At 39.2% G+C, this 15,983-nt stretch overlaps 1 protein-coding gene across 8 annotated transcripts in view; it reads left to right on the forward strand.

Moving 5' to 3' along the window:
- The window catches only part of ITSN2 (intersectin 2), a 172,642-nt gene that overhangs the window by 43,507 nt on the left and 113,152 nt on the right, over nucleotides 1–15,983 (forward strand). For all 8 annotated transcript variants that reach the window (XM_081254768.1, XM_081254770.1, XM_081254767.1 and 5 more), the window contains 6 exons: nucleotides 5,226–5,318; nucleotides 7,398–7,461; nucleotides 8,667–8,830; nucleotides 10,149–10,355; nucleotides 10,490–10,586; nucleotides 11,411–11,550. In XM_081254768.1, coding sequence (XP_081110894.1) covers nucleotides 5,226–5,318; nucleotides 7,398–7,461; nucleotides 8,667–8,830; nucleotides 10,149–10,355; nucleotides 10,490–10,586; nucleotides 11,411–11,550 — 765 coding nt within the window. The remainder of the gene's footprint in view (nucleotides 1–5,225; nucleotides 5,319–7,397; nucleotides 7,462–8,666; nucleotides 8,831–10,148; nucleotides 10,356–10,489; nucleotides 10,587–11,410; nucleotides 11,551–15,983) is intronic.

Raw genomic sequence — 15,983 nt, forward strand, 5'->3', positions numbered from 1 at the left:
TGTTTGTATATTTTGGAAATTAAGCCCTTGTCATTCGTATCATTTGCAAATATTTTCTCTCAGTCCATAGGTTGTCTTTTCATTTTGTTTATGGTTTCCTTTGCTGTGCAAAAGCTTGTAAGTTTGACGAACTTATGGTTACCAGGGAGGATTGGTAGGAGGGAGGGATGGTTAGGGAGTTTGGGATTGACATGTACACACTACTATATTTAAAATGGGTAACCAACAAGGACCTACTGTATAGCACAGGGAACTCTGCTCAATATTATGTAACAACCTAAATGAGAAAAGAATTTGCAGAAAATAGATACATGTATATGTATAACTGAATCTCTGTACTGTACACCTGAAACTAACACAACATTGTTAATCAACTATACTCCAATATAAAATAAAAAGTTTTTAAAAAAAGCTTATAAGCTTTTTTTCCCTGGTGGCGCAGTGGTTGAGAGTCTGCCTGCCGATGCAGGGGACACAGGTTCGTGCCCTGGTCCGGGAAGATCCCACATGCTGTGGAGCGGCTGGGCCCGTGAGCCATGGCCGCTGAGCCTGCACGTCCGGAGCCTGTGCTCTGCAACGGGAGAGGCCACAACAGTGAGAGGCCTGCGTATCAGAAAAATAAAATAAATAAAATAAATAAATAAAAAAGCTTATAAGTTTGATTAGGTCCCATTTGTTTATTTTTGCTTTTACTTCTATTGCCTTGGGAGACTGACCTAAGAAAATACTGGTACAATTTATTTCAGAGAATGTTTTGCCTATGTTCTCTTCTAGGAGTTTTATGGTGTCATCTTATATTTAAGTATTTAAGCCATTTGGAGTTTATTTTTGTGTATGGTGTGAGGATGTGTTCTAACTTCATTGATTTACATGTGGCTGTCCAGCTTTCCCAGCACCACTTGCTGAAGAGACTTTCTTTTCTCCATTGTATATTCTTGCCTCCTTTGTCGAAGATTAATTGACCATAGGTGTATGTCTATTTCTGGGCTCTCTATTCTGTTCTATTGATCCATATGTCTGTTTTTGTGCCAGTACCACACTGTTTTGATTACTGTAGCTTTGTAGTGTTGTCCAAAGTCTGGGAGGGTTATGCCTCCAGCTTTGTTCTTTTTCCTCTGGATTGCTTTGACAATTCTGGGTATTTTATGGTTCCATATAAATTTTAGGATTATTTATTCTAGTTCTGTGAAAAATGTCATGGGTAATTTGATCCCTATCACATAAATCTGTAGATGGCTTTGTGTAGTGTGGCCGTTTTAACAATGTTAATTCTTCCAATCTAAGAGCATGGCGTATCTTTCCATTTCTTTGAATCATCTTCAGTTTCCTTTATCAGTGTTTTAGTTCTCAGTATATAAGTCTTTCACCTCCTTGGTCAGGTTTATCCATAAGTATTTTTGTATTTTGGTGTGAGTTTTAAAAGGGGTATTTTTTTTTACTTTTTCTTCTTTAACCTTTGATTATTCAGGCTTAATATCTTTAGTTCCTTAATTGCCTCATAGAATATTTCTAGACCTCTCATACTACCTTCTTCTCTGGAGCTGCTTTGTTGTTCCTACTGAAATATGCACCCATAACTCAACACTAAGTCTTGTCTCAAGATAGTGATATAATTCTATGTTATTGGCCTTTCTCTTCCTGGATCCTATTTAAATTATCAAAGAGAACATAAAAAAAAAATCCAAGGTAGCTTTAGGAAATTGTGTCACCATCGGTGTACCAGAAACTTTGAAAGTTTCTAGAAATTATGAAGCAGATTAGATTGGATTCAACATAGGCATAGGAGAGTCATGTTTGATAAATAAATGGACTGATGTTTTCAGTAGAGCTGTTGAGTAAAGGGGGCTGGAATGCAGGGTGGAACATGGGACTGATGGCAAATTGAAGGATTTCTATGACTCCAGTGAAGTTGGAGCAGTTCTCCACAGAATTTAACCTCAAACTTTATGGATGCAAACAGTACTCTAAGTAGGGCATTTGTTACAGAAACAAGATAAAATTTCAATGAACTACCGAAAGACAAGTGAGGGCCAGCATGTTGGTGTGGAATAACTGGGGGCCATAGACACAATGGGAGTTTATACTTACAAGCTGTTTCCTGTGGGCATTAACTGGGTGCTCATGAGAAAGATGGAGGCTGTGCAGGAGACCAGAAAGAGCCCCCACCTCAGTTTCAAGCAGTTGTAGGCAGACAGACATGAAGTACCATGCATTTCCTCACATCTTTTTTTCCTATTAAGTAAAAACCTTAAGCCACTGAGAGTGGGTCAGTAAAGACTCACCCCAAGGACAGAGGCAGAGACACATTGCTGCTGGGGTAAGGGTAGAAGAAAACCCTGTCTACCCCTGAGCGTGGGGGAAGGAAACCTTGTGTCTAAGATTCTATACCAATACCAAGCAGAGGTATTACTCCTACTACTGCTGGTGGAGCAGCAGGAAAGTGCTTCCCAAGACCAATCACAGATACAAGGAGAAGTTTGGATGCCCCAGGGTGGAGGGGCAGGAACAGAGAAATCCATACCCCTGGGACTCAGGTGCACATGGCCTGCCTAAGACTGAGAGTGGATGAGGATCAGATGGTAGTGAAAGCCATCTGGTGGGGGATGGCAGACTCAGAGTCACATAAATTTTAAGGTGCTTCCAGCAGTTTAGGAGAGCCACACCAGCGCATTCTCCTTAGGGAAGAAGACGCCAGGGCCAGTTCTGAAAGAGAAAAGGTCATGCTTCTCCCACTCCCATACCTCTTGGGGTCTAAGGTATGTCTCTTCAGATGCCTGCTCGTTGCTGTCCGCTGCCAAAAGATCTCGGTGTTCCATTTAGCTATAACTTCACTATTTTCTAGTGATCTAGAAGTGTCAGGTGCAAGAGGGACAGGGACATTTTTGTAAACCCTAACCAGAATCAACTGTGACTCCTCTAGGTTCCTTTTTAGCTGAGCTGCCACCTGGAGGATGCACCAACCAGCTAAGAGGTGATGATGATCCCTTTCTTAGGGACAGCACATTCAGTGGCCAGACTGTCTTAGTTTAAGGAGTAAGGTGAACCAGGAGGAGGTTATGGAAGCAGAGTCAGACATCATCAATGCATTGTTGAACAGCTTTTCTGATAAATGATACATTAGCGTCAGTGCAAATAGTCCAGAAAGCTAAAAACATGACACAGATTACTTTCATGGGCCGCAATAGTATGGACATAGGGGACTGATTGGTAACCTGAAAAAGTGTCAACAGCTTGAGGAACCACCAGTATAGCCCTAGGGGGAGATCAAAAGTTTGATGTAGTCCATCTGCCAAGAGCCAAAAAAAGGGCAATGCCCTGTGCAGTGAGACCTCCCAGACAGGAATCATTAAGTCTGGCATGCAGTGGTATCCTCTGCATCAGAAACACAGAGTCAGACTTAATCAGAAGCTTGATTTCAGTCTAAATTAGAGAATGGGCTCTTGCCATGGGTAGCTACATTAAGTGACCCAGACCATTCAATTAGCAATTAAAATTTGTTTTCAGTTTGCAGCCCCAAAGAGGCTACCTTTAATCTGTCAGTTGTAATTTTCCAAGTGGCAAACCAAACAGCTGGGCCACTGGCAACAGCCCAAGAATCTGAGTTCTGCCCACTGAAGAGAATGACTGTGCCTCCTTTTGGTTCTGCATAGCTCTGAGGCTGAACAGTCATGGCAGCCCAGTGGACCCTGTCAGCTTCAGCTTCTATAAACCATTAGTGAACCAGGCTGAGGCATTTCAGGGAACCTCATTGATCCAGTAGCTTTGCTTCAGACAGTGGAGTAGGAATAAAGTTTCCCCTCAGAGGATTGGCTGCCACTTTTTCATATAAAGCCAAAATGCCGTTGGGGCAAGGCTGTCCTGTATTCTTGAATATACCATTTCCATTTGGCAAGCAAGGCTTTTGGGGGTCCTTCTCACCTTGTTAGTTGTGGAATTTAAGTTTGACCCACCCCCAAATGGGACTATCAGGCCAGAGAGTCACTAGGCCTGTCTAGATCAAGCGTTCAGACCCAGCTGGAGGCTGTTTCCCTTTGCCAAAGGCTCCACTTAGCAGAATCATCAGTAACAAAGATTTGTGCTGTTTCCAGTACCCAGAGTCTAATTGTGTTGGGGTTCACCAGCTAGTCCTGCTGGTGGAGGTATTTAGTTTAGCCAGTAGTAGTATATCAGTGTTAATTTATGTGTTTTGACAAACGTGCTGTGGTTATGTAAATTGTTAACATGGTGGATATTGGATGAAGGATACACAGGAACTCCATACTATCTTTGCAACTTTCCTGTAAATCTAAAAGTATTTCAAATTGAAAAATTACTTTAAAAAGTACCAGATGGGGCTTCCCTGGTGGTGCAGTGGTTGAGAGTCCGCCTGCCGATGCAGGGGACATGGGTTCGTTCCCCGGTCCGGGAAGATCCCACATGCCGCGGAGCAGCTAGGCCTGTGAGCCATGGCTGCTGAGCCTGTGCTCCGCAACGGCAGAGGCCACAACAGTGAGAGGCCCGCGTACCGCAAAAAAAAAAAAAGAAAAAAAAAAAAAGTACCAGATGGCACTCTGTAACTTCCAGTGTAAAGGTCAGATGAGGATGGTATTTAAGACCCCTTAAAGTTAATTCTTCCTACCTATTTCTTAACCACTTTCCCACACTCACGTGGTGCTTTAGCTATTAGTCTACTCAGTGCAGTTGCAGTGTCTTGAACATGCCTTGACTTCTCATGCTACGCCCTTTTTGTATGAAATGCCCTTATCACACCTCTTCACATGGCAAAATTAAAGCCAAGCTTCAAGGCTGTGCCTTGGTCTTACCTTTCCTGTTAGCTCATCATTGATGCTTCTAACTCAGTTCTAGCACAGCTTTTTGTATGCATTTCTGCTTAGGATGCTTCACAGGTTAACACTGTAAATGCTGGTAGTCATCTTCTAGAGTAAGAGTTCCTTGAGGATGGGAGTAATACTTTATTCATCTTTTCATTTCCAGTATTTAGCTTGTTGCCCACTTCCAGTGAGTTGTACACAGTAATTGTTCAAGTAGATGTTAATTGGGTGAGTGAGTGAAAAGCCTTAGGGCCATGCTATGTATGGTTATGATAGAGCTTTCCTTCTTGTGTCACTTCAGTATTAAGTACTGTCATTAAATGGATATTTGTGATTCTTGTTTACATTTTGGAATTGTATTTAAGTATTCTCGTGTATACACTATAAAATCTTTGTCTTTCATTTATGTTTTAGGAGGGCCAAACATGTGGGCTATTACCTCTGAAGAACGGACTAAGCATGACAAGCAGTTTGATAACCTCAAACCCTCAGGAGGTTACATAACAGGTTTGTGTTTTATTTGTAAATTATGCTCCTTTCCATGTAGTATCTTTTAATTAGTTTTAATTTGACTGCCATCAATTTTATTATTTAATGATAAAATTCATATCAATCAGAATTCTAGAATTTTTTTAGAATGTGACTTTCTTATTTTACCCAGAACCATCTTAATTTTTTGTCTTTGAATTTGGCATAATAGAAGATCTTTTCCTGATCCTAAACTTTAATTGTCCAGTTTCACATTTTAACCTTACATCTGGAAAATTTTCCATTTATTTCTCAAGGTAGTTGAGACTTTTTTCCCTAAGCAAATTTATTAATGTGTTCTTAATATGTTGTGCCAGTTACTAGTATAATGATCAGTATTACTAAAACCTAGTAGAAATATATATATCAGATCAATTTTCTTGAAAAGAATCTAGAATTTTTTCTTCTGGAATCTGTTTTCCCAACATTTAGCCCTCTGTCTTTGGGAGGCTTTATAAGCATTGATTGTTGATGCTATAGCCCTTGTTTTGCAAGAAGTCCCCCAGAACCAAAAGAGGATTAATTTAGGTGTGTCTTTCAAATTTTTTTCTATAAGTGAAACTTTCTTTTCTATGCTAAAGCACCTTAGGGCTTTATTTACAGTAGTAGTAAATAGAATGGCTAATATTTACCAAATCTGTACTGTATTTCAGATACTATACTAAATACACTATCTCCTTTAACCTTCACAACAAGCCTGTGACGTTGCCCTGTCGTTGTCTGTATTTAAAGGTGATAGAACTGAGACTTTGAGGTGTTCTGTAACTTGCCTAAGAGATGGTTAGTGGTGATCTGGGCTTGGAAACCTTTCAGTCTGACTTTGGAGTCCATCCTCTTAAACATTATAGTTTAATGTTATTTGCACTTCTGTAATAAAAACTACCTTACCTGGTATCCAGGTTGGGATTTGGTTACCCTACTTACAAGGTAATAATTTGGTCTGTTACTGTCTCATGGATGCTGGCAGAAGACCCAGAATTCCTGAGTCAGAGACCAAGGACACTCTTTCTAATGGCACAGCTGGTAGCATGAGCATCGGCATATTTCTGTCCATTTCCCTCGTCCCCTGAGTCACATAGGGGCCATGCAGAGGGCCCAGAAGGATGCTGCACATGCAGTGGTTGTGTTATAGAAGAGGAACGCTGGGCTTCAGGGAGCCTACCATTTTTCAGCAAGCAGTAAGCAAGCTTATTCTTTGTCCCAGAGGGAAACATTACCTCATCCTTCAAGACTGCTCACTGCAAACCCAGTTCTGAGACATGATCCAGGTAGAGAGCAATTAGGATTTTACGTTCTTGGCATACACAGCAGGACATATAGGACATATCAGACACCCATGAGGAGTATCTTTCCCAAACCTGGTATTTTTTAAATTAGAACTCGTCTAGGGAATAGTGTTTTTAACTGTAAATTTTATTAGATAGGCATATTATCAAATAAGACCCCAATTATGAGGAAAACCTAAGATGAATAATGTAATCTTTCATCACTGATTAATGCATATATAACTTCAGTTGTGACATTTTTGTTTTAAAACCTCTAAGTCTTATTAAAGTAATATAAATAATTTTTCTTTAATAATTGTAATTAGGGACTTCCTTGGTGGCGCAGTGGTTAAGAATCCTCCTGCCAATGCAGGGGACACGGGTTCCAGCCCTGGTCTGGGAAGATCCCCCATGCCACGGAGCAACTAAGCCCGGGCACCACAACTACTGAGCCTCTGCTCTAGAGCCCACGTGCCGCAGTTACTGAGCCTGTGTGCCACAATTACTGAAGCCTGCATGCCTAGAGCCCGTGCTCCACAATAAGAGAAGCCACCGCAATGAGAAGCCCGTGCGCCACAAAGAAGAGTAGCCCCCGCTCGCCGCAACTACAGAAAGCCCGTGCGCAGCAAAGAAGACCAACGCAGCTAATCAATCAACAATCAATTTATAAAAAATAATAATTGTAATTAAATCAATAACATTGTTATTATTGGCCATTATTATTATTCAGAGGCATCAAAGTAATTCCATTTACTAATACGCTGTTTGATTTTTTTGTTTTTATTGTCTTCAGGTGATCAAGCACGTACCTTTTTCTTACAGTCAGGCCTGCCGGCTCCCATTTTAGCTGAAATATGGTAAAATGTTTTCTTTTGTAGATGAGCTTAACTTTCTGATAGTCTGACCTTGTTCTGTTTTTAATACTTAGTGTTAACATAAAGTTGTTTTTACTTGGAGTCTGTTGTTAATAAGAGTATTTCTGGGCTTCCCTGGTGGCGCAGTGGTTGAGGGTCTGCCTGCCGATGCAGGGGACATGGGTTCGTGCCCCGGTCCGGGAAGATCCCACATGCTGCGGAGCGGCTGGGCCCGTGAGCCACGGCCGCTGAGCCTTCGCGTCTGGAGCCTGTGCTCCGCAGTGGGAGAGGCCACAACAGTGAGAGGCCCGTGTACTGCAAATAAATAAATAAATAAATAAAATAACAGTATTTCTTCAGCTTTTTAGAAAATAAATTTTATTGAGCAAATGACTAAAAATCAATTGGGGTTTTGTTCTATAGGATAAATTTCTAATGTCCTTAGAATTTCTAAGGAAAGGAAATTTCTAAGTGTTTTTCTATTAAAAAAACACTTCTTTACAATTTGGCAAGAGTCTTGATCTTCATTCTGTTATTTTGTAGTTGTTTCATTTATTTCATCATCTATAAACCCCAAATTAGCCCTCCCTTCCCTTATTCCTACCTTAAAGAAGTTGTTCTTTATAATATCTAAGGTTTTGGTTTTTTAATGTATTTACAATAAACATCAACCCCTACTCCATCCTTCTTTCCATTCAGAATATTCCCGTGCCTGGCAGAGTGCCAGGCACATAGCAAGCATTCAGTAAATATTTGAACAAATGAATAAATTGTTTACAATGGTTATACTCTTGTATAATTTCTTTCCATCTGCACTGGTGGAATTCATCCCAAAGGTATCTAGATACTATATAGACTGATAGTCTTTTATTAGATACTATCTTTGGTCAGTATATATTAATGTACAGGTTTTAGCTTTTTGTTATACACATACACATATTTAATTAAGTGATGATCTACATGTAAATGCTATGTCATTGTTTCCATTTTGTCATCCTCCTCAAAAGTAATGTTGACCCTGAATAACAGTCTCTCACCCTCCAAACTAAGTAGCAGATGCATTAGTTTGATCTGCTGTCAGGTTCTGTGAGGAGGGCCCTGTTCCATCCTGAATAAAAGAGTGACTTTGAGCTCTTAAAATCAGGGGAGCTCAATACATCAAAACAAAACAAAATAAAACAAATCTACTGCCCTCATTGTCCTTTTAGGGCTTTATCAGACCTGAACAAGGATGGGAAGATGGATCAGCAAGAGTTCTCCATAGCTATGAAACTCATCAAACTAAAGCTTCAAGGCCAACAGTTGCCCGTGGTTCTTCCCCCTATTATGAAACAACCTCCTATGTTCTCTCCATTAATTTCTGCTCGTTTTGGTATGTGTTTATTAATTTAATTAGATGCATTTGATAGTTAAACTTGATTCCTAGGCATAATATTTGAGAATCAGAAAAAGATTTGTTGGCATAAAATGACAGTCCCCAGACTCCAAGTTAACTTTCATGTCTGAGACTAGAAATGTTAAGTTCGCTGTCATAGCTAGGGAGTCCATGTGTCCCAGTTTTCCAGGGACAGTTGTGATTATGCCTGTTGTCCTGGCATCTAGTCTGGTTAGTGTTCCCTTTCATAATTCCCAATTGGATGATAAATTATATGATCTGCTAGTTATAGCTGATCCTAAATACTATTCTTAATTAGTTTCCTCTATACTCTGTATGCATAACAAAAAATGTGAACAATTTAAACTCGAAATGGTTTGATTTGGGGGGGTAATTTCACATTATACATAAATAGAAATTTCTTTAAAGGTTAATTAGCCAGCTAAATTTAGGGCTAAAAGTTGGAGACTTCGTGCTATTTAATTTGCATATTCATCAGAGGTAACTAGTTTTCTATTAATTTTGATTAGCTATTTTCCTATTATTTGTGAGAAGCACTCATTGGAACGGAACGTTCAATTAGATATCTCTATGTATCTGAAACATGTTCTTTCACTCCAGATGTTAGACCTTAAAATACTAAATTCTTTCACTATTGCAGTGAATTCTAGAGATAATATCAAATCCTTGTGTAACCATATTTATATAGTGTACTTCATATTCTGCAGTGAGTAGACAAATGAGTCATCACTTTGTTCCTTTTAAAGAACTGTCCTTGAATCCATATGTATTGTGTTACGTATAAGAAAACTGAAACGTGTGGCATGCTTTCTTCTTGCACGTAGTGTATATGCATAACTGGTTCTCTTAAAGTGTGCAGTATTTAGAACATCCTTTACGGGAGAGGGGAGAGTTTGGGGAGTGAATGTGTGAGTGTGTGTGTTAACTCAACAGCACTGTATTTATTATCCCTACACAAAACCCCACATTTGATCAGGTAATACATTCTGTCATTGAGGATACTAATATTTAGTTGGAAAAGGCTCTTTAGTTTTACTCATGATACTAGAAGAGAATTTTTAACTCCTTAGTAGGCATTCGCTTAGTTCACACAGGTCAGAATATTGATATTAAAAGCCGTGGCTTACCTCCTGCACTGCACTGGGTCCAAGCTGCTTTAGTGAAGTTTTTAAAACTAGCTTGCTGACTGTTTCTGTAACATAGCAGTTGCTCACTGTACTGTGAACTTGTTTTCTGTCATGTGTTTTATAATTGGTTTAGCAGCACTGGGGAATGTGTTCTGTTTTGTCCTTAGGAATGGGAAGCATGCCCAATCTGTCCCTTCCTCAGTCATTGCCTCCGGTCGCACCCATAGCAACTCCCTTGTCCTCTGGGACTTCAGGGACCACCCGTCCTCCCCTAATGATGCCTGCTCCCCTAGTGCCTTCTGTTAGCACTTCATCATTACCAAATGGAACCGCCAGTCTCATTCAGCCTTTATCCATTCCTTATTCTTCTTCAAGTAAGTGCTTTGTTTCTGATGACTCAGTATTTTATATGAAGAAACTGTTATATTTGCATCCCAATAGATAGATTTCCTTCATACTTTGTGAAATTGTTTAGTATGAACCTTTTTCTTTTTTGGTTTTTTTTTAGCATTGCCTCATACGTCGTCTTACAGTCTGATGATGGGAGGATTTGGTGGTGCTAATATACAGAAAGCCCAGTCTCTGATTGATTTAGGATCCAGTAGGTATGAATACTTAAAACTTCCAACTTTTTAGGCTTTGAATAAGGAGTATTTAACAAATGACTTTTTTTTTTAAAGCTCTGAGCTTATCCAGGTTTTACTTTATAGTGGCCAAATGTAAACACTTGCTAAATTTACTATTTATAATTCACATAAAATAATTTTATTTAAGAATTATTAACTGTCTGTAGTATTTTACTTTTGAAAAATATATCTTATGTAAACTAAAAATATTCTATATTTTTAATCAGTCAATTTTTTGCACAAAGCTACATTTTTCTTTCAAAAATATTTCTCAAAACATCTCATAATCATTGTACGTTATTATTTCTCGAGCAAAAGCTGCTGATTGAGTGTCCTTGAAATTTCAGAAAGCACAAAAGCATCAATGTTCATTCATCACCACTTGTATAAATCACAGTAATACTCTTTAAAGCAATGACCCAGAAGAACAATGTCTGCATCCTTGTTTAAACACTCACTGATTGTGTGACCTTGTTTTTCTCAACATCACTGAGCCATAGTTTGTCCATCTAAAGGATGGAGACAGTAATACTTTTTAAGTTTGTCATGAGGATTAGAAATAATATTTGTAAAAACCCTAGCACGATGTGGGGCCTGGCACATAGTAGGTTCTTGGTATATGGTAGTTCTGTACTTCATATGGTATTTGCTTTCCTAAGAATAAGGATAATTGATTAAATTTTTTCAGTGTCAAGTATAAAAGTAATTACTGTTATATTATAGAAGGTATGATTCTTATTGTCTCTGACTTAACTAAACGTATTTTATTTAGTAACAAAAATTTTAAATAAATTTTGTTACAGCTCAACTTCCTCAACTGCTTCCCTCCCAGGGAACTCACCCAAGACTGGCACCTCAGAGTGGGCAGTTCCTCAGCCTTCAAGATTAAAATATCGGCAAAAATTTAATAGTCTTGACAAAAGCATGAGTGGATACCTCTCAGGTAAGCGGCATACGGTGCTTAAGAATGTGAGAGAGTTATGATTTTATATGGGCTTCTATTAAAGAAATTTTATTTGAAGTTGTATTTTGTAGCTCATTTAAAATTTTAACATCCAAAAATTTTAGCAGGCATTTGATAAATACAAATAATGTTTAAGTTGTGTAAGAGTTCAAAGTTCTTATAATCAAATTGAGCACACCCAACTTTTTGGAAAGAAGACCTCTCCCTTGAGAAGGTCAAACCTCATCCTCCAGTGCAGTGAATGGAGAACTTCATGTGATAAGAGAGTATGGCACTAAGCTTCAGCTCAGTTTCCCTGAGAGTCTCCTTCCTCAATGGTTCTTTCTCTGCTTGTCCTTCCGAATACCTCATGTGAGCATTGTTCCCCCTTTAAAGCTCCAACCCAAATGTAGCCATAAAACCTGACCTGAGATCCCCTTAGAACATTTGAGTCCATGCTAGAACAAACATCCAAACTTCACTAATTGAGGATAGTGAAGGGGGACATAAACAGAGGGTAATAGGCAAGTAGAATTCCCATCTTCTAACTTTCGCCTCTCTCTTCACTTAACAACGAATTATAGTTTAGACAGAGTAAAATGAGTGTTTAAAAATAATAGAGCTTTAAAGTACTAGGGACATACAATAGGAGATATTAATACTGAAGAAATAAGATAAAACATCTTATAGGAAGGGAGCATTGAAAGAAAGAAAGAAAAAAGTTAGGATTCATATAGAGATTGAAGGTGAGGGCATTTGAGGGTGACAAGGAAGAAATCCTAAGAGCAAAAAGTACACGACATGTTTGGAGGATGAAAAGCAGTATATGAAATGGGAGTATGGGGTCTATAGTTGTGCATTGGGGCAAGGGAGCAATAAAACTTTTGGAATTGATTGGAAAAGCTAATACGCAATATGCAATATTTTCTTTAAAGATACATATCTTTGTGATAAAATCTTTAAAAAAAACAAGAACAAGAGAATTACACACACAAAATTCAGGATAGTGGTTGCCTTTTCTCGGGGAGGCATGGAGATAAAATCAGGGAACACAGATAGCTTCAAAGAATTTAGTAATGATCTAGTTCTTAAGTTGTATAATAGGTTAATGGGTGACTTTTATTAGTATACTTCATAACTTACAACTATATATGTATCAAATATTATATAAGAACTGTAAATTTCTGTAACTTTGTTAAATTATGTGGAACTATACTATATATATATATATATTTTGTGTGTGTGTGTGTGGTACGCGGGCCTCTCACTGTTGTGGCCTCTCCCATTGCGGAGCACAGGCTCCGGACGCACAGGCTCAGCGGCCATGGCTTACGGGCCCAGCCACTCCGTGGCGTGTGGGATCTTCCCGGACCGGGGCATGAACCCGTGTCCCCTGCATCGGCAGGCGGACTCTCAACCACTGCGCCACCAGGGAAGCCCTATACTATATTTTTAAGTAATCCTTTTTTTTTTTTTTTTTTTTTTTTGCATTTTAACATCTCTGAAATTGGGATGTGTATTATCATCAGTGGTATCTTAACATTGTGTCATGTTTTTTTTTTTTTTGGCAGTGATTTTTCCTTCTTAGTGTTACATAAAATAATGGGGTGTCTTATAATCAATGACATCTTAGATTCTGTGAAATGATATTCAAACTATAGTATTTAAGATTAACATAAAGTCAGGCAGTTCTCATATTTGAAAAAATGAACTTCTTTGGGCCCTACATTTTGCATTGAAGAAGTTTCTTTTTTCAGATTAACAGAAGTGGGCTAAAAAGACATGTACAGAAGTGTTCATGGCAGCTTCATTCACAACATCCAAAAAATAAATAGCCTAAATGTCCATCAACAGGAGAATGGATAAATAAATTATGGTGTATTTCTTTAGCAGAATACCTTGCAGCAATAAAAATGAACTGCTGATACATGCAACAACTTGGATCATTTCACAGATGTTGCATGAGTCAAAGAAGTCTGGCACAAAAGATCCATAATATTTAATCCACTTATATGAAGTTGAAGAACAGGAAGCTGAATTGATGGTGATAAAAATCAGAATAGTTTAGTTACTCTGTTGGACAAGGGACCATGTTAGAACCTTCTGGGGTGCTGGAAACATTCTGTATCTTGAGGTGGGTGTTAGTTGCATGTGTGCATACTCATGTAAAAATCCGCTGATCAGTACACCTAAAATTAGTACCCTTTGTGTATGTACTGCAAACATAGAGTATAAACAAAAGTGGGTTTGTGTTGCAGTATGAAGGGCAGTGGGGAGCCCACTGTGAGGAAACGTTCCCTTAATGTTACTTTATTTGTATGTGACACATTGCATGAAGGGTGTGTATTGTGTTTTCAGAAAATGTTATTATTCTTAGACTTACAAGAGTAAAGCTATATATCGGTAGTTAAGGAAAGGATTGATTTTCTTTGAAAGAAGAAGTTGTCTCTGGTGTCCTGAAACTGAGCATGAGCCCCACGTGTATGAGGACAGAGCTAACCTAGACTTATGTGGTATGCTTTGTTCAGCGAATGTAGCAGTTAGTGGTCTAATTTTTCCCTTTTGTTCTTCCTCCTCTCTTCCCCATAAACCCTCAGTCATGATTTATTTAGATTGATTCATTGACTCAAATATTTCCTGAGTCACATATCTTCTGGGCACTCAGTATGACACTGGAATGCAGACAAGAAGACATGGCCCATGTCTTTTTTTTTTTTTTTTTTTTTTTGCGTTACGCGGGCCTCTCACTGTTGCGGCCTCTCCCTTAGCGGAGCACAGGCTCTGGACGCGCAGGCTCAGCGGCCACGGCTCACGGGCCCAGACGCTCCGCGGCATGTGGGATCTTCCCGGACTGGGGCACGAACCCGTGTCGCCTGCATTGGCAGACGGACTCTCAACCACTGCGCCACCAGGGAAGCCCGGCCCATGTCTTTGAAGAAACCATAGTATAGGTCACATAATCTCAGTGAATATTGGTTTAAAAGTGCTGTGATTAATATGGATGAGAAAGTGACTAATGCTGAGGATGTAAGAGAGCGTTTCACAGGAGAGGTGACATTTGAGCTGGATCTTAGAGGATAAATAAACTGCCTGGTAGAGAGTGGGGGGACTAGCATTTTAGGCGCAGGAAATAGGATATCCAGAGTATTGGCAGACCAGTAGTGTGCATGCTCGAGTGAGCTTCCTTAGTGCAGCTTCCTCTGCTGCCTCTCTTTGGCCTCTGTGTTACTCACATGGCCTGCACACATTTAAGCCTTCTGCCAGTGCACTTTTAACCATTGCATTCCTTCCCTTCCTCCTGTTGTTTGCTCTGTTGCCTAGTGCGAGGGGTCTGCTTTGTTATCTTTGTCCAAGGGTTGAAACTTTAGTTATAGATCCTTTCTTCAGGTTTGAAATAGCCTGCCATTTCTTTATTGGAAGAATCCTCCTTTTAACATAAAAACCTCCTCAAATATCACTTTTTATATGAAATCTATTGAGACGTATTCATTGAGTGAGGCTGTGAGCTATTTCCAGTGTGTTTCCTTTATGTGATTTCTATTAAATGGCCAGACAAAAAAAGGATGGAAAAGATTTAAAAATTATATAATATAAACGTTTGATTGCTTGTTATAATATGTGGTATATTTGAGGTTGTTCCATATAGAATACGTAGCTTTGGTTATCCAGATCTCTGTGTTCAAAGCTCAGTGAAGCAATGGGTTGAACGGCATCTGTGCTGGCTTTGTAGTGCAAGTTGTTGCTGAGGAAGAGCTGGCAGTTGTATCTCTTCTGTGCAGAGTTGTTTGGAGAGTCCTTGACTCAGGCTAAATTCAGGGTAGGGCTGACTCTTCTGGCACTTGTGGCTTAGGCACCTGAGAGTGGGAGGTGTAGCACCTGCTTTATTGACTAGGTGACCTTCTCTAGAGAAGCCTCAGGATTCATCATGGTCAGAAAGCCACAGACAAGCTCACCAGGAGTGAATGCTCCTCTGAAGCAGAGAGGGATTTTCTGTTCTGGATTATATTCAGTGAAGATTGGGAGCCTGTAACAGAGACATATTTTTGTTTTCTCACACTGAGGGAGAGAAAAGAAGTTGAACAGTTTACCATGCATAGTAAGCATTCAATGAATGTTAGCTATTGTTATTATCAGTTGCTATCACAGAAGTAAGCCCCCGTTGCACCTTAGATAGAGGATAATTTTGGATTACAATTTTCTTCATTACTTTAGCAAATATTAATTAAGCATCTGTTTACTAGGTGTGGGGTATACATTAGTGGATAAAACAGTCAAGGCTTTTGTCTTCATAGAACTTAGCATAATAGGGGAAATAGACAAACAGGTAAACAAGCAAATGTTACATTACAAATTATGATATGAGATATAAAGGAGAAAAGCAGGAAATGTATTGAATGGTAGGGTGGACAGAGAAGGCCTTTCTGAGAAGGTGA

Source organism: Mesoplodon bidens (genome assembly GCF_964165515.1).
Source record: "Mesoplodon bidens genome assembly, chromosome: 14".
Taxonomy (NCBI): Eukaryota; Metazoa; Chordata; class Mammalia; order Artiodactyla; family Ziphiidae; genus Mesoplodon; species Mesoplodon bidens.